The sequence below is a fragment of the Solanum pennellii genome, chromosome 3 (assembly GCF_001406875.1).
Source record: "Solanum pennellii chromosome 3, SPENNV200".
Taxonomy (NCBI): Eukaryota; Viridiplantae; Streptophyta; class Magnoliopsida; order Solanales; family Solanaceae; genus Solanum; species Solanum pennellii.
The window spans coordinates 27,013-52,822 of NC_028639.1; the positions used below are offsets into that span (position 1 = coordinate 27,013).

Below are 25,810 nucleotides of genomic sequence, written 5' to 3' on the forward strand. Positions count from 1 at the left end.
TTGTTGTGTGAAGAAATTAAAAAACTTAGGAAGCACGTACCTCAATCACCTTATTTTGCCTATAAGAATTGAACTAATTTAAAAGTCGCAACTAATTATTTAGTAAATATCTTTTTTTAATTATTTTTATAATACCTTATGAATCTTTTAGATCATGATTTAAAAATCTCTTCTCTGAAAGCATAATTCACATAATAAATGTGTGATTACTTTATTAACTATTAATTTATTGTTATGAGTATCTTTTATTTCATTATTTTTATTAAAATGATGAAATCAACTATCTTATATAGAAGATGAAACATATTTGTCTATATATTGGTTATATATCCCATCAACCATATGAAACAAGCTTTTATATATAGGAAACAAATATGTTATATGTATATATGACTCTTCCTATTTCCTATATGTCCTAACTTTGATAGACAGAGTAATCTGAGACATGTTATTGATGGGAGATAACAAATATCTTATTGAAGCATGAAAGCTAATTCGAACAAAGCTAATCTGAATATCACGTTGGATACGTAGGGTGAAGATACCAACATATATCGTCCCCTGACTGAAACGATAACGTAAATATAATACATTACATATGGTTAATAAAATATTTCTTATGACATAATATTATTCATGTTATATAATTATATATATAGTGTAATTGGTAAAGGTCCACACGTCAAAGCAATCACATAATTCATGGAATTTGTTGCGATGTTCGTTATATTTTACATGTGTCGATGAAGTGGAAATTGGGAGAATACCAAGAAAGCGAAAAGGGGTCTTGAAATTAAAAAAATAAATTAGATAACTATATAATCCACACTTTCTAATTAGTAGTTACAAGTGTTTATGCTTATGATATAGAAAATTTATATATAGTTACTTAGATATATCAAAATTTGAGTAATTAATAGTATTTAAATTAATCGGATCAATTGGTTCTGAAAGTGAGAATGCAAAGGAAACAAGAGGAGATTCAAATTCAATACCATTTAATAATTTTAGATTTACCTTGAAAAGGGAAAAAAAATTTAATGAGGTCGTTGACCATAGAAAGAATATTATTCGAAATTCAGAAGAATTCCGTGGAAGGCTATTGAACAACTCGAAAAAGATTGTTTATAAAGTCATAGTGCAATTTTGGCTATAATCCATGCAATGCATTTTTTTTAATGACAATGGTGTCTGGATCAACTTCCATACACTTTAACTAATTCCACGTAATATCTATCACCTTCCACCAGCAATATGTATCAGGTAATTTTATCCACCAAAGCTAAGGCAGATAGAAAGAATCACCTAGAGTTTTTTAATCTCTGCTTAATTTTAAACCCGACACCTCAAATTTCTTGACCACTTGGCCACACCCCTGATGCAAACACATTTTTTTTGTTTCCCACCCGTTGTCTGGTATCTACATTGGAGCCCGACTAAATAAGTATTCGCGTTGGGAAATTCCACACTGAGAACAAAGGGGGCTCAGATCCGAAACATCTTAGTTAAAGATAAAGAAATACTTACCACTATCACAACCTTGTTGGCATTTTGTTGTTAAGACAACATGCACACTAATTGTTTGATTAAACTATGAAAGAGGTGCTATTTAACACTCTCTTGCAAGGCCCAAACACATACTAGATCAAATGTGTTTGGGGCCTAAACATGGCAACTATTAAGAGAGAAAATGGCAATCTGCTCATTGAGGAGCTGAAACATATACAAACAAGAAAGTGAACTACTGTGATTAATTGGAAAGCTGTTTTTCTATATCTTTTTACTTAAAAAAACACGAATTCAAGAATGAACATACCAGAACTCTACACATCTGTGTATTTGCCCCGAAATCTCATGGCCATTAAGTTTTATTGACCATCAATGTTCATATTGTATACCTTAAACATGCACATAAAACAGACATATATATATATATATATACCTTAAGAGAGACAACTTATTGGTCGGGTTGTCAGCCAACAGTACGTGCTGGGCTCATTCTTTTCCTCCTCTCACTAAAGCTACGACTTGAGAGTAACCTTGGAAGACAACATTGTGCTGGCTTCGATGATTTGACATCACATTTTAGTTCTCCATTGGGAGTTCTTTCGCTGTTACACACAGACGCATAAGGTGTCCCAGGTGTAGATCTTGGTGGAACTCGATCCTCAGTAACTGCAGTTCCCTTTTTTGTACTCGTGACGTTTTGCTCATTGAGCTCACTTCTCAAGCTTTCACTGAAAAGTTCAGACAATCTCTTCTTTTTTTCCTGTGGCGGTGATTTCTGAAAAGAAGCAGGGGCATCTCTGTTACCTTTTAAATTTCCAGCCAAGCTGGGATGGACAGGAGTACTACCATGAGAAGGTGTAAAATCTGCAATTAAATAAAAGACAATGACAAGTAAACAACAAATATATGGCAAGGGTGTTGAAAGCACTTTTTTAAAAATAAAAAAAGCTGATATATAACTGCTTTTGTAGATTGGATCTCCTCTGGGTGAATCATTAGGCACTACCAGTGAGTCGGATCATAATACAAATACATACTACGATAAATATTGATCAAAAGAATGAAGCATGCATCATGAACTGAAGAACATATCTTACCTCCATTTACACTAAGGAAGTCATCATCACAATCAGAATCTAACCAAGCCTGGGAATCAAAGAAGGTCTCCTCCTTACTACCTACAATAACAAAGAGATGTCTTTGACTCTCGGATAAAGAGATGCACTTAAATTACACGACAGTAAAACATAAACGTTATGCAGGAAGATGCTCCAACAATCTGCAAGGTATTTCACATAGTTGTACTTTGAGAAGCTAAAGAAGAAAGCTGAAAGGAGTAATAGACCATAAGGCCTAATATGCAGCCTCAAAGAAATATATCTAATAGATATCAAGAGAAATGAAATTGGCTGGGAGCATTCATTGGTAAATCCTTGTGTCTTAGGCCTTTTATCGTGTAAACAGTAAGATGCAACAAAAAGATGAATGTTTATCAAAAGATAGAGCTATAATTTGGGCACGTGATCAAGAACACAAGATGATGAAATGGAATACTTGACAAGGGTAGACGAACCATCCTCTACTGATCTTTGTTAATCTACATGAACATAACTGAATTTCGAGAAGGGTGAATGCAACTAGCAACTTCAAACTAATTGTATAACATTTTGCTTCTGCTATCAACAACGAAAAGTCAGGTAAAATAAAACTTGTCAAGCGTGCCAATTTTATTAACAAAAAATCTGTTACATTCAGCTCTAAAACTCAGTGAATACTGAAAATATGTCTGTCGAAAACAAACAACATATTTTTTACCAACCACAATGAAATACCAGGTTGTAGCTTTTTATAAGAAATGCTCATTTAATCAAAGTAGTTGCGAGCAAGAAATAGAATAATGCAATGACTAAACAAATCCTGTTTGGATTGGCTTTTGGCTTATAAGCCACAAGTTAGAAATCCTAACTTATAATTTTTGGCTTATTTTTACATTTTAGTTAAAACCAAGTGCTTAAAAGCTATTTTGACTTTAAGCACTTCAAATAAGCTAATCCAAACAGGCTAATCTTCTAAAATCAGTTCTTAATAACTGTAAGCTATTTTCTTCTTCTTTTATGTTAAGCTTCTATGTCTCCAGAAATATATATTTTTTTTAAAATGCCCTGCTCATGACAACATTTGCTACAGAGGCCCCATCAACCAAACCATCTAAATTTTGGCATTATACAAGATTCTAAAATAGCTTCTAAGAAATTATGAAAAAGTATACATTAAATTGTTGTTTTCTAGCCACCAACCTCAACTATTCTCATCACAATTGAACTAAAAGATGTTCATCAGTTCAAACTAATCACCGCCATAAATACATCCACATAATCAAAATTCACCAAAATTTGAAGTTTATGAATTCTGAATACCCATAACTCATCTTAGTACCTAATTAAGAGTACTAACAGAGGCAAGAATCTAACTAACTCAAAATTAAAAAAAAAGAAGACAGGAAACAATAATAGTAAGAGAATCAGATACCGAAATCAGGAAAGGGCGTTGAAGATCGATGAGTGGATTTTTGTTGTAGAGGTGATGGGGTATGATGAGCAGTTTTGGACCCAAAAACAAGACGAAATTGAGGGTCTTTGTGCACTGAAACACATGAACCCATTTCTTCTTCAACAATCACAAATTAATCCATAGAATTTAGAGAGAAGAAGAAAGGTGCTGCCTGCTACTATTACTCAGAGTGACTGAAAAAACTCTTCAATTGGGACTTGAAAGCGAAGTTAGAATGGCTTTGGTATGGTCCCACACCAAAAGTTTATATCATACGCACCATGCCTTTCCCCTTCTGTCTCCGTTTCTTACTAAAGATTTTTTCATATCTAAAAATTCTAATTAAAAGAGAAGTAATCTCATCCGCAACAATGAATCCTTTGGTTGGTTGCTTTGCCGCAACTTATTAGTTGCATTTATTTGATGTATCTCGATATTAAATATACTTTATATTTTTTAATTTTATTTAAATTTTAAAAAAAACTTATTTCTTTTTTTTTATGAAAAGTTTCGTACATTTATAAAAATTAAAGATCATTTTTTTGTCATGTAACAATATTGGGGACAATTTATCGAGTAAAATGAATATTATTTTTAAGACCTCTTGCTAATTTAGAAAGTCGAGAGGTGGTGAGTAGGAAAAGATCTTTATTTGTGTTACCTGATTACTTTAAATTTATGCTAAATATGTCTATCAAAGATCTACTTACTTTTTTTTTTTATATTTAAATTACAAGGGATTATATTTGATTAGTTTCCTTGGAATTATGTGACCTTTTAGAATTATTATCATGTCATAGTTGTATAGGAATGTGGCTGGAAAAGTGGCAAGTTTATGGCTTCACCTTTGTTCAGATTCCCCTTTTCTTCTTTTTTTTCTTCCTTCCTCGTGTCTTTTATATAAAATAATAATAATATAAAAAATAAAAAAAAGTTATAAAATAAAATTAAAAATACTTTAAATGGTTATAAGCTAATTAGAAATCTTGAGTTTAATCTTGTAAATTAAATTATTAAATAGAGATTATTGTTATACTTTCAAAAATGAATTTTTTAAATAAATTTTAAAAACAAAGAAAAGATATATGTAGTTGAGGGAAGGTGAGAACATTAAATATAACATTTATCTTATGTAGTAGCTAGGTCAATATGCAAATTAAATGAATATGAATGCGTGGTGTTTAATATTTTGGTCCTGACAAGTTGTAAATTGTAACAACCCAATACTGCAAGAACAAGACATGCAAATAATGAGTCTACTACATTATTTTTTTTTCTATTCGATGTCCAAAACTTATTAAATCTCTAAATATTTTTAACGATAAAGCCATTTCACCACGATACCACAACATATTGTATGAGTTCAAACTTTATTACTCCTTCGACCAAGTAGAGAAAAGAACGTTATATACTTATAGAAATTAATTTTCTGCCGTCTCTATTTAATTAGTTATTATTATTATTTGTTGTTATTGCTAGCTAGACCAAATTTAGTAGGTGTTCGTTAAAAAAGAGATTAAAGAAAAGGTCTACGTCTGTATCTAGGGTAAACGTTGATTAAAATATGATATATAGCAGTTATTTTATAGCTAATGCTAAAAAATTTAATATATTAACCCCAATAAATTCAAAATTTATAAACACATTTTTATAATAAAGATTACGATGAAATGATAAATATCATTATAATTTTTGAGTTCCAAATCTTGCTAAGTATTGAGTCACCTTTATTAATAATCATTTTATGAAACTTTCCTTTAGCCGAATTGGATACAAATCAAAATAAAAAGAAATACTAACATATTAGCTCAAAATTAGGTGTTGGAAAAAATGAGTAAATTGTTATGTCATTTTCTGATGGGACAATATTTTGGTCACCTAAATTGACAAATACGTCTGTACATGAGAACCAGTCAGGCCCCCACACAGATATAGCAACAATATCGGGTCTTTTGATTTTATCCTCACATTACAAATCTTATTTTATTATATATCATAATATCTTTTTCGACTTCAAGTCTCATAAATAAAGAAATTTTAATTTAGCTTTTAACTACTATAAGTTAAAATTCTAATAGATCTAATCAATTTTAATATAATGTAATAAGGGTGTGTTTAGTCACTTAAACTTACAGTAAAAATAATTTTTATCTCAAAATATAATGAATAATATAAATAATGTATTTCATATAATTCAAGGACAATTTTAATTCATTTCAGTTAACTCAATTTTCCAAAGGTATATTAGCTAGTATGGTCCAACACTCGTCACATGTACAATTAATATAATGACTAATTAATTGTTAAAGATACTTAAACAAGAGACAACAATAAGTGAAAAGTAATAGAGAAAGCAATAAGTGAGCTTTTTGTCCATTTGCTTTTTTCAGTAATCGGTCATGACTTCATTTGATGGCCAATGCACATATATATACTTGTAATATGTTATGCTTCGAATTGACAAATTTTTAGAATGATAATTTCTTAAATTTCATATATTAGAATAATAAAAAAGAAAAGTTAAAGAGTATTCAAGTTATATATATATATATATTACGGATTTAGAGTCTTTCTATTGATCCGGTGTATATATATTGTGTACTACTCAATATATACTAATGGTAATTAATATTGTTGGACTATATGATTAATATTCGATTTTGAATAAAAACAGATTTGAATGGAACATTATTTACTTTTTCCTCATATATAGTAGAGCTTTATTGTTTCATTTTCTCTCAGTTGAGTTCTTGCACATCACTATGACTCATGCACCACTCATTATGAATCTATTGCAAAATATCTTTGCCTCACTTTCCTCCTATTCTTCAAGAATCAATTATATGTCCACAATTTTTTTAAAAAAAAAACACAGTCAAATTTTACTAGCTTAGTAGTTAATTATTTAGATATATTATAAATTTTATCAGATTTCGATGCGTGTAGATACATATATCTCGAGATACATGAGGTCAATATTAGGTGATTTGTGTTCTAGATACACTGTATCCAAGTGAATTTACTTATATATTAGATACATGACTATCTCTCTCCTCATCTCGTTCGCCTCCCTCCCCATCTCGTTCGCCTCTCTCCTTATTTTAGTGTATTTGGTAACAAAAATATACTCCCTCCGTCCGGAATTGTTTGTCATGTTGTGCTTATCGAAAGTCAATTTGACTAATTTTCAAAGGTAAATTAAATTGCATTAATTCGATATTTTAAACCAAAAATTAGATATTCTAAAACTATATAAAAAGTACTGTAATATAATTATTTGCATATTAATGTGATGAAAAAATATATCTTAAATTGTTAATCAAAGTTTTTATGATTTGACTCTAAAGATAAAAACCATGACAAATAATACCAGACGAAGGAAGTATCTAATTATAAGACAGTTTTCCCTATTTTGTTTATGGAAATACTACTTTGGGCTGAGCTTCAATCAGCCCACCATAAAAATTCATATTGATCCACCCATTTAACATTGGGCCATTAATTGATACGAGTAGTTATTTGTTGCCCAATGTCAAATTAGATTGATCACAATATTGAGAATCCATGCATGCATGCATGTATATATCAAATCAAATATCCATATAGTATATATTTACCAATAAAAAAGTAACAAATTAAACTATGCTTTAAAAAATAATAATAGGATTGATATGTAACTAATAACTAGCAACACATCATAATAACAAACTCTTCAAAATTGAGCAAACCATCACCATTGATATCATATGTAGCTATCATTCCTCTGCACTCATCAACACTCTTCTTCTCCCCTAACCTATGAAGCATTCTGTTTAAACTCTCTGGCGTTATGCATCCACATCCTTCCATCTCATACATCCTAAACGCCTCCTTTAACTCGCGCTCTTTCTCTTCTTTCGTCCCTCCATCTTCTACTAATCTCATAAAATCATCAAAATCTAATAACCCATCGTTATCCGAGTCATGAGCCACAATGGCTGCCTCTGCCTCCTCAAACAACAATATGTCTTTGCCTATGATCAAATGCACACATTGTTGCAACTCCAATGCTGATATTTTCCCATCTCCATTCTCATCTATATGCTCAAAAAGTCGTTTGTATCCTTCCATCCTTAATTAGTATCGCAAAATCACAATCACAATCAAAGAAAGTAGAGGAAGAAAAATAACATAAGAAATTATTATGAGTTTCCTAAAATGAAAGACATATATGGTCTCTTGAACAAACAAAACAAAAGTGAGAGGAAGATCAGAATAGAATTGAGAAGAAACCATATAGTCATATATAAATATATGTTTGAAAGTAGAAAAGTAAAATTAATAACGCGTTGTGTGTGTGTGTGTGTAAAGGAGATTAATATAAAAGGTGTGTTTGGTTATTTGTTGGGAAGTAGGAGAACAAATAAAGTAGTTTTGATGATTGATAAAGTGAAGGCATGGTGTCGTATGTATACAATTATGAGAGTTGCGACAAAGAAGAAAAAGTATTGAAGAAAAGAAGAAAAAGTGCAGAATTGTAGAGAAGGAAAAGAAGGAAACAAATATGGAAATAAATAAAGAAGGAAAGAAATAAAAAAAAAGTAGCAATTCAAGTCAAAGAAGGAAAGAAATAAAAAAGTAGCAATTCAAGTCAAAGAAGGAAAGAAATAAGAAATTACAATTCAAGTCAAATAAGGAAAGACGTAAATATAGACAAGTTCAAGAAGGAAAAGGATTTGTAATTCCTTTCCTTGTAGAAGTTGAAGGCAAATCAAATCTATAAAAGGATCAAGAAGTTGAAAGAAAAAAATGTCTTTGCAATCACAAAAATCGAGAGAATTTTTCCAGCAAAGCCAGAACGATAGGTATTGCATATTCACGAAATATATCATCTTGAGAGTAGTATTTTCTGGAGAAAAAACGCAGGTCTTCGTCACAGAAACGCAAGGACCAGGTTCACCTTCATCACAGCAACATAAGCACCAGGTTCACGAAACCTGTTCTACTCAGAACTATTGGATATTGAAGTTTGATCAATTAAAGTCTAAGGTTATTAGTCTTTGTTGATTTGTTCTAGGTTTATTATTGAGTTGTAATAATTCCTAGATTTGTAACAAGAAGTGGGTTTGACTTCTTGGGAGTTGAGTCTTGAGAGATTTGTACAAAGGGTGGGTTTGGCTCTTTGTAGGGTTGAGTTTCAGTGAGGGTTGTAACAAAAGGTGGGTTTGGCCTTTTGGAGAGATCGATTGGAGTCAATCGAGGGAGTAGTAGAGATAAGACTTTTTGATTATTGAGTTGTAATCACAAAATCTTATAGTTGAATTAATAAAACGAGGTTTTTCCTTCCTTGAGTGAGGAAGGTTTTTAATTCAGTAAGTGTTTGTGTCTTTACTCTGTCTTTACTTAAAAGCAACTTACACGAACCTGGTTCGTGTTCTGGGGTAAGGTTTCTTCAATTGGTATCAGAGCAGGTCTTTTCGTTAAAAGATTCACACCTTGAAAAGACTCAATGGCAGCACCACCTACCCCACAAGAGGGAGCTTCACAAACACGACCACCACTGTTCAATGGCAAATATTATGGATGGTGGAAAAATCGTATGATGGACCATCTTATTGGCGAAAACCCTGATCTATGGGGAGTAATTCTAGATGGCCCAACCATACCTATGAAAACCGCAACTGATGGAATCACCAAAATCCCAAAGGAAAGAAAAGAATGGAATGTTGAAGACAAGCTTGCAATCCAAAACAATGCCAAAGCCAAGAAAATTTTGATCTGTGGCATAGGACCAGACGAATACAATCGAATCTCGTCCTGTCAAGATGCCAAAGCCATATGGGAAACACTACAAACAGCTCATGAAGGAACAACGCAAGTCAAGAAGTCCAAAATTGATAACTTGAACAGGCAATATGAGCTGTTCAGGATGGCAGAAGGGGAGACTATTCAAGATATGCACACCAGGTTCACCTCCATCATTAATGAGATGTACTCCTTGGGAGAGATAGTTCCTAATGGAAAGGCAGTAAGGAAACTCTTGAGTGTCCTTCCTGAAACTTGGGAAAGTAAAGTCGAGGCTATCACTGAAGCCCGCGACCTAGACTCACTGGCCATGGATGAGTTGATTGGTAATCTCATCACATACGAACTCAAGAAAAACCAAGAAAAGGAAATTGGAGGAAAAAGGAAGGAAAGGAACCTGGTTCTAAATAAAAATGCATCAGATGATTTTGAAGATGAAAATATTGCCCTCATAACCAAAAGGTTCACCAGAATGCTAAAGAGAGGGCAGACCTTTCAAAAGAAAACTTCTCAAAAACCATCTGAAAACACTAAAGACCAGGTTTGTCATAAATGTGGGAGCCCAGATCACTTCATCAAATTCTGTCCACTTTGGGCTTTAGAGCAGAAAAAGGCAAACTTTGAGAAGGTCAAAGACATCAAGAATGATAAGTACATTCCCACAAACAGAAGAATGACCAATCAAGAAGCGGATCTTTCAACGAGAAGAGCCTTTGCCGCTATGGGGGACTTATCTGAAGAAGAATTTGAGGATGGAGGGTTCGAAAATCAGTCACTACTTGCAATAGAACAATCAAATAAATATGATTTTCTTGCACTCATTGCTGAAACAGATTCTGAAGATGATGAAGAAGATGACAAACAAAGCAAGGTAAGTTTTCATCACATCAAAGTAAATATTGAATCATATTCTAAAAAGGAACTAGAGTCTTTATTGAGTACTCTTATAGATGCATATCAGTCTGTCAATTCTGAAAGAGAACAAGTGATGGAAAACTATGCATCTTTAAGAGAAGTCAATGACAATCTTGAGAAACACAATCACTTTCTTCAAAATAAATTAAAAGAACAGATTAAAATCTCAGAGTTAAGTCACAAGGGCAAAAACTCTGCTAGTGAACTTCAATTAGCTCTAGAAGAAAAAATAAAATTGTTAACCATAAAATATCAAGCTTTAACAGAAAGGAATAGGTTGTTACAAGAAAATCTTGATCATACCAAACTGGATCTGGAAAGAAATCTTAGATGGACCAGGTCCTCTGAAATTTTAACTCAGATTCAAGAAAAGCAAACCACTAGTCGAAGTGGGATAGGTTTTAAAAAACAGAATAATCTTGTGTCACACACTATTCACATGTCTAAAAGTTTATGCACTCATTGTGGAAACTCAGGTCATTTAAAGAATCAATGTAAAGCTTTATTTGAGGCTTTTCAGAAAAATGTTAAGTTCACCAAAAAGGAAAAGACTGATACGGCTAAGAACCTGGTTCGAAATAAAAATGCTCCAAATAAAAGGTTTTCTTATTTGCCTTTATGGGCTAGAAGAAATCTTATTCATCCTTTTACTCACATAAAGGGGCCCAAGCTAATCTGGGTTCCCAAGACTAATCTTTGACTAGTGTTTCAGGTGAAGGTGAGAGGGAAAAGGCCAACTTGGTACATGAATAGTGCATGCTCCAAACATGTGCTAAAAATGGTAGAAAATTTCCTCTCGCTCTTTGATTTTCAAGGAGACAGTTTATTCCTTGAAAAGGATGAAAAAAAAAAAGTTGAAGAAAGTGACATGATATCAAACATCTTTGATGATGCAAATTTAGGGAACACTGCATATGAACCTGGTTCACAGCTAACAATCATTGATGCACCTGCAACATGAATTACTACTAATCTATGGTTCTGGAGATTGGGGGAATATTAGAGCAATCGGGACAGTAAGAGTATGGCACACCTTTAGGGGGAACTTCGTTGTGTGAACATGGTCCTTGTTATTCATTGGAAGGTATTGAAAATTGACAAGGGTTGGTTCTCTGTGAATCAGCTTGAGATTCATTTGATCTGGGAGAATATGATGATGCGACATTCTCATGAAGGCCTTGAATATGAAGAACTTGAGAAAAATCAGTCAAAGCATGGTGTTATCGAAACAAGTTGATGCATTATCATGATTTCCTTTAATAATTGGCTAGTAAAAGAATAATCTTACGCTTGAGTAATTATACAATGAATATCTGCTAACTCAACCTCGTACTGTAACAGGTACACACTCAAGTCACATCTCAAACAATGCTTAGAAAGTTTGCGGATGTTATCTCTTCTTTTTGCTAACACCATTAAGTAAGTCATGAAGAAACACAAAAAAGGGGAACCTGGTTTCTCTGTAATACTCAGGTATGTACCATCCTTTTTCAATGCATTAATTTCCTGAGTGTGGGTCAAACATAAGCACTAATGAACCTGGTCGATCATCAAAAATTCAACTTTCTTAAAGATCACCAAGAACCCTCTTTGACAATAAGCATCGTTCAATCTCAAACTGCTCTAATGATGAAAATCTCAGTATTGAAGTCACTCATGCTTTAATTTAGGGGGAACCCTGCTTTATCACCCACATCTGAACCAGGTTCACAAACTCCAAATTGATATTTCATCCATTCCAAGTGTATAACTTGTCTATCTCTCAGGGGGAACAATTCTCACAGAAATAAATTGTTGCTTGCTTTCATTATTGATAAACACATCTCTTTGTGCACCAAAATGTGATGAATCTCTTACTAGTAGTTGGTACTCCTTCAAAGTTGTCATCAAGAAAAAGGCTATCAAAAAAAAAAAGAGAAGAAAATCATGGAGAATGAAAATGTTACGGAGTAGAGTTAAAAAAAAAAAAAAAGGGATGATGTATCTCATGTTTCTCGTGATGAAATTTCACATTCTAAGAAAACTGATCAGAATAAAGAAGCTGGTGCACAATGGGCATACTGAAAAAATTATCAATGGCAGTAAACATCCCTTTCTTCCTTACTTTAGTAATCTTTGTCCCAATCCTTATCCTCAAATTTTATACTCTTTTGACTCTTTGATGTGCTTATGTCTGTCTCATACTCATGATATTATATGTTTTTGATTAAGGGCATAAACTGGTACATATTTGTTTATTTCGTTTCTCATTGAAGATCTTAATTGTGTATGAGTTTAAGATGACTAATATCCTCAGATTAACTAACCATTTTGTTAGCAGAAGTGTACTTGAAAGTGTTGCCCAAGTGGCTATGAGTTAAAAATGATATTGCACTCATTGAATGTTATTCGAGTTCTTTGGTTATTGGTTTTCAATGATGCCAAAAGGGGGAAAGTATATAATGTAGATAGACATATGTATAGTTTGTCATCATCAAAAAGGGGGAAATTGTTGGGGAATGAGAAAACATGAAGTTTGTAGTTTTGATGGATGACAAAGAATTGAAGTTTTGATCACTAACAAAGAGTCTTGATGTGTAACAAATCATTGGTTATCATCATCAAAAAGGGGGAAAATGTTGGGAAGTAGGAGAACAAATAAAGTAGTTTTGATGATTGATAAAGTGAAGGCATGGTGTCGTATGTATACAATTATGAGAGTTGCGACAAAGAAGAAAAAGTATTGAAGAAAAGAAGAAAAAGTGCAGAATTGTAAAGAAGGAAAAGAAGGAAACAAATATGGAAATAAATAAAGAAGGAAAGAAATAAAAAAAAATAGCAATTCAAGTCAAAGAAGGAAAGAAATAAAAAAGTAGCAATTCAAGTCAAAGAAGGAAAGAAATAAAGAAATTACAATTCAAGTCAAATAAGGAAAGACGTAAATATAGACAAGTTCAAGAAGGAAAAGGATTTGTAATTCCTTTCCTTGTAGAAGTTGAAGGCAAATCAAATCTATAAAAGGATCAAGAAGTTGAAAGAAAAAAATGTCTTTGCAATCACAAAAATCGAGAGAATTTTTCCAGCAAAGCCAGAACGATAGGTATTGCATATTCACGAAATATATCATCTTGAGAGTAGTATTTTCTGGAGAAAAAACGCAGGTCTTCGTCACAGAAACGCAAGGACCAGGTTCACCTTCATCACAGCAACATAAGCACCAGGTTCACGAAACCTGTTCTACTCAGAACTATTGGATATTGAAGTTTGATCAATTAAAGTCTAAGGTTATTAGTCTTTGTTGATTTGTTCTAGGTTTATTATTGAGTTGTAATAATTCCTAGATTTGTAACAAGAAGTGGGTTTGACTTCTTGGGAGTTGAGTCTTGAGAGATTTGTACAAAGGGTGGGTTTGGCTCTTTGTAGGGTTGAGTTTCAGTGAGGGTTGTAACAAAAGGTGGGTTTGGCCTTTTGGAGAGATCGATTGGAGTCAATCGAGGGAGTAGTAGAGATAAGACTTTTTGATTATTGAGTTGTAATCACAAAATCTTATAGTTGAATTAATAAAACGAGGTTTTTCCTTCCTTGAGTGAGGAAGGTTTTTAATTCAGTAAGTGTTTGTGTCTTTACTCTGTCTTTACTTAAAAGCAACTTACACGAACCTGGTTCGTGTTCTGGGGTAAGGTTTCTTCATTATTGATTTATCAAATTTTGTCTACTTGGAGAAATTAAGGAAACAACATAGAAGTATCTGAGAATGTTCCAAGTTTTGTGGAAGAAGAAGATTTGGATTAGAATATTATAATTTAAAGCCAAATAAATAACCAGTAAAACATAGTATATATTCTCAGCCCTTTTATTGGGTGTAATAAAGTCCAAATTCAACGTATTCAAGGTGATATATAGAAAAGCTTTAAATAGTAGAATTTACACCTAAAAAAGATAGTATTGATTTTACCAATTACTATTAGAATTATATGTTGGCTGTTCCTAACAGACAGAAATATAGAAAGTTTTAAAAACAAAGGCATTTTGCTCCTTCTTTACGTTTGCTACTTTATTTTGTTCCCTGAAAATATGTGTTATGGTGCATTAAAAATGTAGCATATAAATGATTCATAAACCTTAATCGAATAAGAAAATGGAGAAGGGAAACAAAAATTAGGTATATTAATTCGATATTTTAAATCAAAAAATTAGATATTTTAAAACTATATGAAAAGTACTGTAAATTGTAAATTTTTTTTTTGCATATTAATATGATGAAAAAATAAATCTTAAAATGTTAATTAAAATTTTTATAATTTAACTCAAAAACTAGAAATCATCACAAATAAATCAAATGGAGAAGGTAATAAACTACAAATCGAAAATCAAAAGAACTCTGCCGTCGTTAGGTGTGTAGGCTGTTAGTTAATATATCAATTTTCACACCATGCATGGATTATTTAATTTCATTGAACCTGTTGTAGCTCAACAAATCGATCCAAATAGATAATTCAAATTGAAAAAAGTTATTGATTTATTGGTAATGAGTTAAGTTATTGATTTAGGCGGTTTAGTAATGAGTTTTGATTTTCTTAATTTTGAGTTATTAGTTTTTAATGGTTAGAAGTTTTTTCTTTAACGGTCTAATCGATAATCAAATAGTAAATCAATAAATTATATTTATACCATTCGGTCGATGAAGTCCTTAACTTAGATTTTAGTTTCATATTTTTACTCTATTTGTCCCACTTTATGTGACACTTTTTATTTTTCGGGAGTCAAACAATTTAACTTTGATCGGATACTTGCGTATAAAATTTTCAAATTTTTTGAAATGAAATTTATATATTTGTAAATTACGTAAAGATTACTATATATAGTTCAAAATGTTTAAAATGATCTATGAAAAAAATACGGTCAAATATACACTTGTTTGAATCTCGAAATGGAAAAAATGTCACATAAAATGAGACGGAGGGTGTATTTCTTATCGTCTCGAACTCTCGATTATTCTAAAATATATTTGTATTTGCTTTTGAGCAAGATGTTTAAGTGATCTTTAATATTTTTTTTGTTTGTATTAAATCTCTTAACGATTAAAATCTACGACAGTCAATAACTAATAAAACTATTTTAATGATTTTAGGGAAAAGGGTCTGATATACCCCTCAACTTTGTCATTTAGAGCTGATATACCCCTTGTTATGAAAGTGGCTCATATATACCCCTACTTGTAAACAAATGGCTCACATATACCCTTTTCCTCTAACGGAAATGAAAAAATAATAATTTTAATCTAAATTTTTATTATTTTTTTCTAAAAAATATAATCCCATATGAGTAAATTTAATCCTCTTCAAACATATTTTTTTTTGACTTTTTTTTTGTTTCAATGACTAATTTATAATTATTACTTTGATAATCAAATTTATTTATGTTTCACTAATATTCTTGTAAAACTTATTGTAGATGATCAAATTTTTTCTTCGAATACGAAATTAAATTACAATACACACAAAAAAAAATGTTTTTTATTTTTTATTTTTTAAACTAAGGAATGAAAGAAAAAAACAAAATAAGAATAAGAAATTCAAATAATTATAATAAAAGAAGTCAAAAAATAATTTATGTATGAAAAAAATTAAAATATACCTTGAACTTTGATAGAAGAATCATATATACCCCTAAATAATTTTTTTTAAAAAATTAGAAGTAATAAATATAAATTTAAAACTAATTTTTTAACTTTCGTTAAATGAAGGGTATATGTGAGCCATTTTGTAACGGCAGAGGTATATGTGAGCCGTTTGTATAACGGTAAGGACATATATGTGCCACTTTTATAACGAGGGGTATATCAGCTCCAAATGACAAAGTTAAGGGGTATATCAAACCCTTTTTCCATGATTTTATAAAAATTTAGCATATCTATAATAGAATCAAATCAATAAAAAGTTGAAGTTCACATAGAAATGGTGATGAAGAGTAAGTTAATGGTAAAGTAAGTGCATGTCCATGAAAATCCTGTGGACGCGGTCGATGAACTAATTTAAATTTGACACGTGTCATTTAACGTCTCTCCCAGTCGTGTGGACTGTAATTTCTCCCAATCAGATCTTTTCGTTAACCACAACAAATACAAATAAATGTGGGACCCAATTCCACCGCTTGATGATTGACACGTGTCAGACAGCTCGTGTCATTGTCGTAAATAAATCCCACATTCAGGGACAATGTTTCACTCTCCAACATCTTCGCGTCTCTAAAACCCCAATTTGCTTTCCTTAGAGAAACCCTCTTGTTTTCTCTGGGCGGCTACACAGAGAATCATTTTCCAGCCGGCGATGGCATTGCTCAGCCGTATCAGAGCGGCGGCGAAGCCACTTATTCGGACTGAATCTCTACGGTCTTACGGATCAGCTGCAGCTCAGCTAGTAGACTACGATTACGACGATTACGAATATGAAGAGTTTCAGAACCGGAGCTGCGTAATGGAGGAATCTGAGGGATCGGTTCCTCGAAGGGGAGTGCAGTGGGTGATTATGGGTGATCCTATGGCACAGAGACACGTGTATGCCCAGTGGCTCTCGAAGCTTCTAGGTGTCCCTCATATTTCCATGGGTTCACTCGTTCGCCAAGAGCTCCACCCTCGTTCTTCTCTCTACAAGCAGGTTTTTGTTTATTCTGCATTTCTGTTTGTTTGAGCTTTCAATCTATCTGCAATGGAAATATGAAAATAAAAATTGTTCTTTTAGTTATTAGCTGGTCATATTTTTGACAAATTGTTAAATAATTGAAAGAATTAACTTTGAATTGAGGGATTGAATTACCAAATTTACATATAATTGATCTATGCTAGTTCAGAATGAAAAGTTTATAAGCTTGATTGAGCTCAAACCTTTTAATTGTTTGCTTGATTATATGATTGATCTCTGCATTAACATATAATTTACATAAGTGGAAAAGTTGCACTAAATTTGATTTCCCTTGAGAAATGTCATGTAAAATGGAACAAAGGAGTACTTTCTCTTTTGCGTTAAGATAGTCTCACATTACACCTTTTCTTTTTGTTTGTTTAACCCAATAATACTTTCCATCTTTGTTTATGGCTCAATGAAGATAGCAGATGCTGTCAACCAGGGAAAACTTGTCCCGGAAGAGGTTATATTTGGTTTATTGTCAAAGAGGCTAGAAGAAGGATATTGCAGTGGTGAAAGTGGATTCATCTTGGATGGGATTCCTCGATCAAAGATTCAAGCTGTAAGTATAGCCTCCCTTCCATATCGTTAACATGTCTCTCTACTTCTGAGGTAGGGGTGAGGTTTGTGTGCCCTCCACAAACTCCATGGGTGAGGTTTGTGTACCCTCCTCAAACTCCACTTTGTGGGATCACCATGCGCATGTTGTTGTTGTTGTTGTTGTTGACTTCTAGTGTTCTGGACAGAATAATACATAAACTTGTTAATAAAACGTCGAAAGTAAATTTTGTTATACTTTGATCAAAGAGGCCTGTTTATTTTCAACTGATTTATGTTGAACTGGTTTGTTTTTGCAGGAGATCCTGGACAAAACTGTGGACATAGATTTAGTTCTGAATCTTAAACGCGCAGAGGATTTGGTGTCAAAGAAAGATAAAAGCACTGGGCTTTATCCACCACTGGAATTCCTCCGCATGGGGGCTTCTGGAATTAGTACCAGTCGGCAGCCAGAGGGTGGTCATTTTAGGCCTTCAAGTATCATGGATGATGTCTCGAGGAAGAACCTGCATGTGCATGCAGAGCAGGTACCTAATGATGCTTTAAATTTTACAGTTGCAGATACTCCAAAAAAATTTATATTGTAACTTGAGATGAATGTAGATTGCCTCTTAACATTCAATGAATTGGACTATAGATTCCCTCCTTAGCATTCTTGATGTGTGTAAATACTAGTGCTTGCTGAATTCAACATGCAAATGTGCTGTTTCAAAATGTCATTTTAGGCCTTCAAGTATCTTGTTTGAGGAAAAATCAAATCAAAGATCTTTTGCTTGATAGCTAATATACTGAGTACCTGATTGCTAGTTGACGTAACCACACTGAGTTGTTTATATATCTATGCCATTTGTTGTGGAACTGTTGGTACTCACTTGGTCTTCTTCACGTAGTTTTACTTTGTTTGTGCAAATATCTATATGTTTCCTGCAGTTGTGATGTGATGTATGTGAATTGTATATTCAATTTGTTTAAATATTCTATTTGATTTGTCTTTCATTTAATAGCATGATAAAACTAATTGCATGATCTTGGATCAAAATTTTCTCAGAAAACAACATCAACTGATACATATCACCATTCTGTCTTATATTAGGTCAACCCGCTAGAAGAATACTACAGGAAACAGAGAAAGCTCCTAGATTTTCAAGTGGCTGGAGGACCTGGAGAAACATGGCAAGGCCTTTTGGCTGCTTTGCATCTTCAGCACAGGAATGCAGTTGGTTCTACACAGTTGACCGCAGGATGCTGATCTTCATTCTTTTTGCAAGCTTACTAAGTATAGGAAATATGAGTGTAACAAACTCTAATTTTTGGGCGGGAATACATGTATTTTTGTTTCATTTTTGTTTAAAAGAGTACAATCTAGTTCTACTGCAGAAGAGGTGTGAGCATTAGACAAGCTTACATTATACTCTCCATATATAGATTTCTACAAAGTGCATTTTTCATGAATGCTTATGTTGTGTAAAACTTCAAATCCACATTTATTAGTTCGTGTTGTGGCAGTTGTCACCCATATGATTCTTGAAAGTATCGTGTTCTGCAAAGTTTTGGCTGTAAAAAGCTATACATTGCACTTCTATACTACATGCTATATTGTCCTGATGTTGATAGTTGATAGATGGTCTGTAAAGATAGAAAATAAGGACTAGAGCAATTGCCTAAGCTGCAAGCATTTATTCACAGAAGTAAAGAAGGCAGTGTACCATATTGTTGCTTACACATTTTGAGAGGTCAAAATTATATTATTCACTCTTCATCCAAACTTCGCGAAGGAGTTGATACCTAACAGCATTTCCATTTCCGCTACCTTCTGCTATCCTACTGGATTTTACAAGAGGTGAAGTTGCAATGCCCTCAGAAATGATAAAGTTCAAATCTAGTTGGTCCAGTTCATCATCGCTTGTGTATGACTTCTTGAGCACTGAAGATTTGCTTCGTCTCAGCTGAGAATGGTGACTAACATCACCTAATAGACCATCAACTGAAGCTGTTGAAGGTGGCTTATAAGCTACAGGAGCTGCTGTGCATGGGTAGCTCATGACAGAATCTTCTTCGGCATCAAAAGGATCCTAACCAGAAAAAATTGCAGACAACTCTTGGTTCGTTGTATTGTAATAACAAAAAATGCTTAATTCATCAACTTTACTCCAAACTCTAGCATGGGAAAATGAACAAAGTCAAAGAGATGATATGAGCTTACCTCGGAGTTAAGAGCTTCAAGTACAACTTCATGTATTGGATCAGGGCAAAACTCATCCGGGACAAAAACATTAAGAACCCTTCTGATTATGATCGGACCAAATGTGGGACAGACCTGAAGAGTAAGGTTCAAGGAGAAAGAAATATGAACAATTGTAAGCAAACAAAATAAACATGACATTTTTAAGGTTATGAGATGAACCTCTTTCCTTATTGTCCTACTTAACAACATATCCTTTGGAAGCAGCATAAGATCACTCAGTGCGTTAAGGAGATTGAAAGACTCGAAAGAGGAATCGTATTCACTCCCATCATCTTCATTATCTGCTCTACTTTCATCGTCTACTGAGTTGGCACCACCGCTGCCAACAAGTTCAGTGATCCATCTGGACCAATTCCCTATCTGCAATCCATATGACAGAAACATCATAACATTATAAAAAGTTTGTTTATTTCTTGAGGTAAAAAAGAAGGAGAAGTGACAAAGGGAAATACTCTTGCTATTATGCATCAAGATAAGTAGTAGATTTACAATCATATATACATAAAAACTCTAACTGGAAAAGTTCAACCAAGACGCTCACCGCAATTTTCAGTTGTGCACCTGCCCCAAAGCTAGCTTTTCCAGCTGGAATGGGAAGCACCTCTGCATCACTAATGGGGTCTGATATAGGATCCGAAGGCATCTCATCAGAAGACTCTCGAAGGATAGCATTGAATATAGCTACGTCCAATCTAGCCACACATTGTTCCATTATCTGGTTTTCATGAACATGAATTAGCAGCAAAGATGGACCGATATCAAGACCATCACAGTTTGATCCACATTAAACCTATTGAAAGAAAGAAAAAACTTGGGATATGCAGGAGGTGCTTGTACAATTGGAATGAAAGGTGGTCAGACCATACCAATTTAGAGAGAAAATGCAAACAACCACATTCATGTCCTCCGGCTCGAATAGGGCAAATCCTTTCACAGGCATGTCTCAAGGCTTTCTTCCAAAGCTCCAACGAAAAGTTTCCATGCTCTTCAGCACCTGAACTAGACGCCGTACTGCTAAATTTGTTTATCTCTGGACCCATGTCATTACAGATTGCTGTTGCAGCACCAGACTGCATATATGGAATGAGCGTCTGAAAAAAAAAAAAAAAAAGAATAAACCACAGTAGAGTTAGTGGATAGGTAGTGGTTCTTCAGGTTCAAAATCAATAAATGACATCTTTAGGATTCATTTTATGACACTGTGCTTTAGGAGGTTGTGGGGAGATCGAGAGAGAGGGAGACACCTGCCACCAAATAGATTCAATGATGCGGGAGAATATCCAAGCTTCAATTTTCTCAAGTGCTCTTATAAATGTAACAGGGTCCTCCCAATTGCCTAAGCTCTCACAAACGTCATTTCTGACATCATTGCTGGAGCAAGACTCCCACTTAAGTGGTGAAAATTTCTTCTTCTTGTCCTTGACAACAGTTTTTTCAGGCATACTATCAGCAGAAAGAGGAAACTGTTGCTGCCCATGGAATTTGGTTATAGTTGCTCTCAGCACCACTGAATTTGATAGCCAGAAAGTTAACCTGTGGTCAGACCAAATAAGTGAATCCGTATGAAGAAACAATAACTGTCTTGTGCATGCATTAACTTATTTCCACAAAATCTTAAACTGAGGGAAGTTAACATCTGTGCTTTGAAGGATCAGTAATTAGAGATTCATCAATTGGATTTAGGTCTCAGAGATAAGGCATCACAGTAAATATTGCTGGAGACTATTATAATTAAGAACTTTGGATAGCGCCCATGAGAGTGCTTCTACATTTTCATGTTTTAATCCTTTTAAGCTGAACAATTTGGTCCCATAAGAAAAAAGTCGATTAATAAATAAAACGACTCTAAAGGCACCTAGGTAGTAACTATAACTGTTTGTCTGAATGCAGATATTACATCAGAACTTCGAACCTACTTGTCTGAATGCAGATAATACATTAGAAAGTGAGGACTGAAAAGTACCTAGCAACATCATTTCCACATGCCTTTGCAACCAAATATATTCCAGATATAGCACTCTTAGCAGCATTTCCCCTTTTCAATACAGAATTTTCTTTATAGGCATGTAGATAGAACCTAGACAGGCGTCTAGCCGGAGCATGGACCTTATTCGCGGAATATCCATGCTCTGCAACAACGGAATAAAGGCCAACTTCAATAGCAGCAGACTCTCTCAGTTCTTCTTCAAGCATCTTTACTCTTTGCTCCAGCTTATGGATTTTGCTTTCCAAAAGAATGTTTGTGGTATCCCTAGGACTCACTTTTTGATCTTTTCTTTCATTGCTTGAAAAACCTTTAGCACCTTTTGGAGTATCTTGCACTAGAAGCTGATCACTCCCGACAGATCCATCCCTATTTGATTCTGATGATGACCTGACTGACATCACATGCTTTAATATCTCGTTTTGGGGAGTAGTCCTCTTTGCTCCAGAACTGTCCCGGTAAGCAGAAACTGCATCAGTTTCCTTCAGGATAGGTACTAGAGTAGCCTCTTCGGGGTAGCAACTGACCGACTCATCTTTTTTGCATTGCCCTTTATTTTCCAAGATTTCTTTTTCATGCTCATTCTCCTGGTGTTGCTCTCCATTATGAGGACTACATTGTTGACTATTTTCCCGATGATCCTCACTGTTTCCATTTTGAGTAACTGCATCTCTTGCATCATCACACAGCCCATTTAGAGATGGAGTTGAAGTGTTCTCTTCAATTTCATTGTCGGAGAAATTACTAACCGTGTTCACAAAGTTACGACTCTCATCTGTGATGTGCGGAACTGGACAGGCTTTTTCAGCTGGATGAGCATCGAAAAAGCCCTCCTCAGAGCTCCGCCGACAGGATATTTCATCACTGGCCACTATTTGTTCTACACATTGTGCATGTTTGTCCTGTTTGATCAACATGCAGTCATTCTGCGTATCTCCGGTTATATTACTCACATTAGATGTTGCATACTGAGTGCTACTACGACCACCAATTTTCTTTGAGATCCACGCCAGATCAAAAGACAAATCAGTTGAGGTGTGAGACAAACTTCCTTGCAATCTTGAAGGAGAATTTGTCCCTTGCTTTTTTTCCATATTTTTAAGCCTTCTCTTGTCATCTATTACATTTTCATATTCGTCTTGTCCCGGGCTACTTTTTACTCCCGTAAATCTTTCCTGCAATTAGGTGCCAGATGGGTATCAAACTAGCTAAGTTTTTCATTACATAGGAAAAGCAACATTATATAACCAACCATTCATGTTAAAATGATGCAAACTTGTACAGAGTGCATTTAATTTAAAATGCTTCGATTCGATAGGTCATGGAACCTCTTAACTCTAATGATGCAAACTTCTACAAAGTACATTATTTATAAATGCATGCTACGGCAGTCTGGAAGTAACATAAAGGAAGAATCCCATTCAGATATAAGTGATTCCACAGCAGAAGTTATTGATAGAAAAGCAAGCATTATACCTCTCCTTGAGGTGGTGAGCCATAGTTGGAGCCGTTGGTTGAAGAAGAAACAGGCAATGATAAGTGAGAAGAAACATCATCATCAGTATATGAAGCAAACTCAGCTTCCTCTGCATATTCTTCACTCAGTAATCTAGAAAGAGATCCATTTCGGTCCATCGATGCTTCTCTTTTCAAGCTGTCCCTCAAGGATGGCCTCATACGACACCTCTCAACTAGCTGAATTTTCAGGAAAAGAAGGGGCTGTGCTGAGTTCCTGTAAGTTCGCTTGCAGTTAATGGGGGGACATATGCTCAAACTTTCTCTAATAACACCATAGTCTGCCAAGTCAATTGTAGCAGTTCCTAAATGCTGACCTTTCACAGTCTTATCACGCCGGGGTTCATATAAGTGGAATTCAATGCAATTCTTTTGGTAAGTGTCACCATCTCCACTTTTAAAGGAAGTTTCCCTTAACAGTGTCACAGGAAGTCTAAAAGACTCATCGAATTCAATTCTTCCGTCACCAATACCAGAACCAGTTCCCAACGATGGCACAACTTGATTAGTAGATCCAGAGAGCTTATCACCATATTGCCATTCGATTAGAACAGCACGAGGCGTATTCAGTGACTGTGAGGCTGGCCAAGGTTTAATCTCCTTAATATGGATTAGATATTCGACTTGAACTGACGGGCTATTCCTAGTCCTAGTTTTCAGTCCCAAAACCATGATTTCAGAAACAAAGACACGGAATGGTCATCAATCGGATGATATGAGCCTGCAAATAAAAAATAGAAAACTCATCTTCAAGTTGTACGAAAGACCAAGATATTCCAAACTTAAAAGAAATTTGATCCTATCAACAACTCAGCCTACTCTTGGGAGGACCAGTAAATGTCATCTAACAAGTACACATTGCAACACAACCAAGTTACATCTCAAGTTAGTCTGAACTTGAAGAATCAAATGATTTCTTAGGCTTAGAAACTCGAGTACTTTGTTAACAGTGTTTCCATTTACTTGACAGTTCTAACTTGTGGGTGCTCAAGTCAACTAAACACATTAAGTATACAAGACCTTAGAAATCAATACAAGAAAAGAAGCTCAATACAAAAATATACAACATTTGGTCACCAGAAAAAGCATAATGGACAGAGATTGAAAGAGCAGAGAAGTAGTAGATTGGCAGAGTAACAGAAGAGAATGAGAGTAACCCCATCTCGAATAAAGCAAAAACGAAGACTAAACAGCTACATCACAAATTCACAATGTGGCATGAAGTACAGTAACATCACTGAGAAAATGAAAAAGAAATGACTTACATAGAACATTACACCAGAAATATCAAGATTTTTCCCAACAGAAAATGAGAAACTTTGCACTTCCATAGAAACATTAAACCAGAAAATCAAATGAAAGGCAGGCCAAGATGGTACCTTTTTTTCTTTTTTCCCCCACACAGCAAAGAGATTAGTGATTAACTATTCATGAGAAACAAAAAAAACCAGGTGGGGGTGCCTTTGAGTTGTGTGAGTGAGTGAGAAAAAGAATGTCTTTTTTCCTATTGGAAAATATACAAGACCCAAAGGAGGAGGGAGGTGGGTTGTCGTGTGCTTGATTACTTTACTCATTTTGGATTTTAACATTAAAGGTTATTTAAGTTTGTTCAATTACAGAATACATTATTTTATTTTGCTCCAAACCAAGAAACACAACTACTGTACAGATGACACTGTTGTCCCTAGTAAAAGTGAACGGAAAACAACGGAATATGTAGTAAATTATTTTCATTAAATTGACTGTGTCAGACACTGATTGGCAGGTGCCAAGCAAAACAAGGTGAGGTAATGACAATGGCAGAGACAAATGTGGACCTGGAGTAAGAGATACCAAGCATAAATGTTCGTCCGTGAATCAAGTACTAATACTATTTTAGTTTCTATGCACTTTTCTTTTTATTCGTCACAAAACTGTATTCTCATACAAATTCCTCTTCATTCTGTTATCTAATATCTTCACAAAAATATTGATATAAATTCCTCTTCATTCTGTTATGCTCAGCCTAATATCGTCACAAAAATGTACTTTGAACTAGAATTTATTTATTTACTATACGATTTAGTGTCAAGACAAAAAAAGGAAGTG

The 25,810-nt window shown here is 34.0% G+C and overlaps 5 protein-coding genes across 9 annotated transcripts; 2 read left to right on the forward strand and 3 right to left on the reverse strand.

Moving 5' to 3' along the window:
* Positions 1 to 1,723: 1,723 nt before the first annotated feature.
* On the reverse strand, positions 1,724 to 4,416 carry LOC107015423 (uncharacterized protein At3g27210). The gene is made up of 3 exons (XM_015215686.2): positions 4,039 to 4,416; positions 2,607 to 2,687; positions 1,724 to 2,373 (listed from the first exon to the last, which is right to left on the reverse strand). Exons 1-3 carry the CDS (start codon positions 4,169 to 4,171, stop codon positions 1,973 to 1,975), a joined length of 615 nt encoding a protein of 204 aa, XP_015071172.1. The 5' UTR covers positions 4,172 to 4,416; the 3' UTR covers positions 1,724 to 1,972.
* Positions 4,417 to 7,692: 3,276 nt separating this feature from the next.
* Positions 7,693 to 8,518, reverse strand: LOC107014219 (putative calcium-binding protein CML19). The gene has a single exon (XM_015214072.2). It carries the CDS (start codon positions 8,167 to 8,169, stop codon positions 7,744 to 7,746), a length of 426 nt encoding a protein of 141 aa, XP_015069558.1. The 5' UTR covers positions 8,170 to 8,518; the 3' UTR covers positions 7,693 to 7,743.
* Positions 8,519 to 10,272: 1,754 nt separating this feature from the next.
* On the forward strand, positions 10,273 to 12,672 carry LOC107012955. The gene has a single exon (XM_015212932.2). The coding sequence runs from the start codon at positions 10,316 to 10,318 to the stop codon at positions 11,456 to 11,458; it is 1,143 nt and encodes a 380-aa protein (XP_015068418.2). The 5' UTR covers positions 10,273 to 10,315; the 3' UTR covers positions 11,459 to 12,672.
* Positions 12,673 to 16,982: 4,310 nt separating this feature from the next.
* On the forward strand, positions 16,983 to 19,508 carry LOC107014582 (probable adenylate kinase 7, mitochondrial). The gene is made up of 4 exons (XM_015214550.2): positions 16,983 to 17,393; positions 17,842 to 17,982; positions 18,278 to 18,505; positions 19,072 to 19,508. The coding sequence occupies exons 1-4, from the start codon at positions 17,067 to 17,069 to the stop codon at positions 19,225 to 19,227; spliced, it is 852 nt and encodes a 283-aa protein (XP_015070036.1). The 5' UTR covers positions 16,983 to 17,066; the 3' UTR covers positions 19,228 to 19,508.
* LOC107014581 lies at positions 17,989 to 25,704 on the reverse strand. Of its 5 annotated transcripts, XR_001456252.2 has the most exons (11): positions 24,988 to 25,704; positions 23,684 to 24,443; positions 22,187 to 23,382; positions 21,468 to 21,756; positions 21,090 to 21,314; positions 20,765 to 20,938; positions 20,383 to 20,583; positions 20,182 to 20,295; positions 19,700 to 20,050; positions 18,775 to 18,902; positions 17,989 to 18,158 (listed from the first exon to the last, which is right to left on the reverse strand). XR_001456252.2 is itself a non-coding variant. In XM_015214548.2 (10 exons), the coding sequence occupies exons 2-9, from the start codon at positions 24,392 to 24,394 to the stop codon at positions 19,724 to 19,726; spliced, it is 3,237 nt and encodes a 1,078-aa protein (XP_015070034.1). In that variant the 5' UTR covers positions 24,395 to 24,443; positions 24,988 to 25,704; the 3' UTR covers positions 18,512 to 18,902; positions 19,700 to 19,723. The 5 variants fall into 5 exon arrangements, 4 of the variants coding, with proteins under 4 accessions (XP_015070034.1, XP_015070035.1, XP_015070033.1 ...); XM_015214548.2 differs by lacking the exon at positions 17,989 to 18,158 and having other exon boundaries at positions 18,512 to 18,902; XM_015214549.2 differs by lacking the exons at positions 17,989 to 18,158; positions 18,775 to 18,902 and having other exon boundaries at positions 19,636 to 20,050; positions 25,102 to 25,703.
* Positions 25,705 to 25,810: the final 106 nt, after the last annotated feature.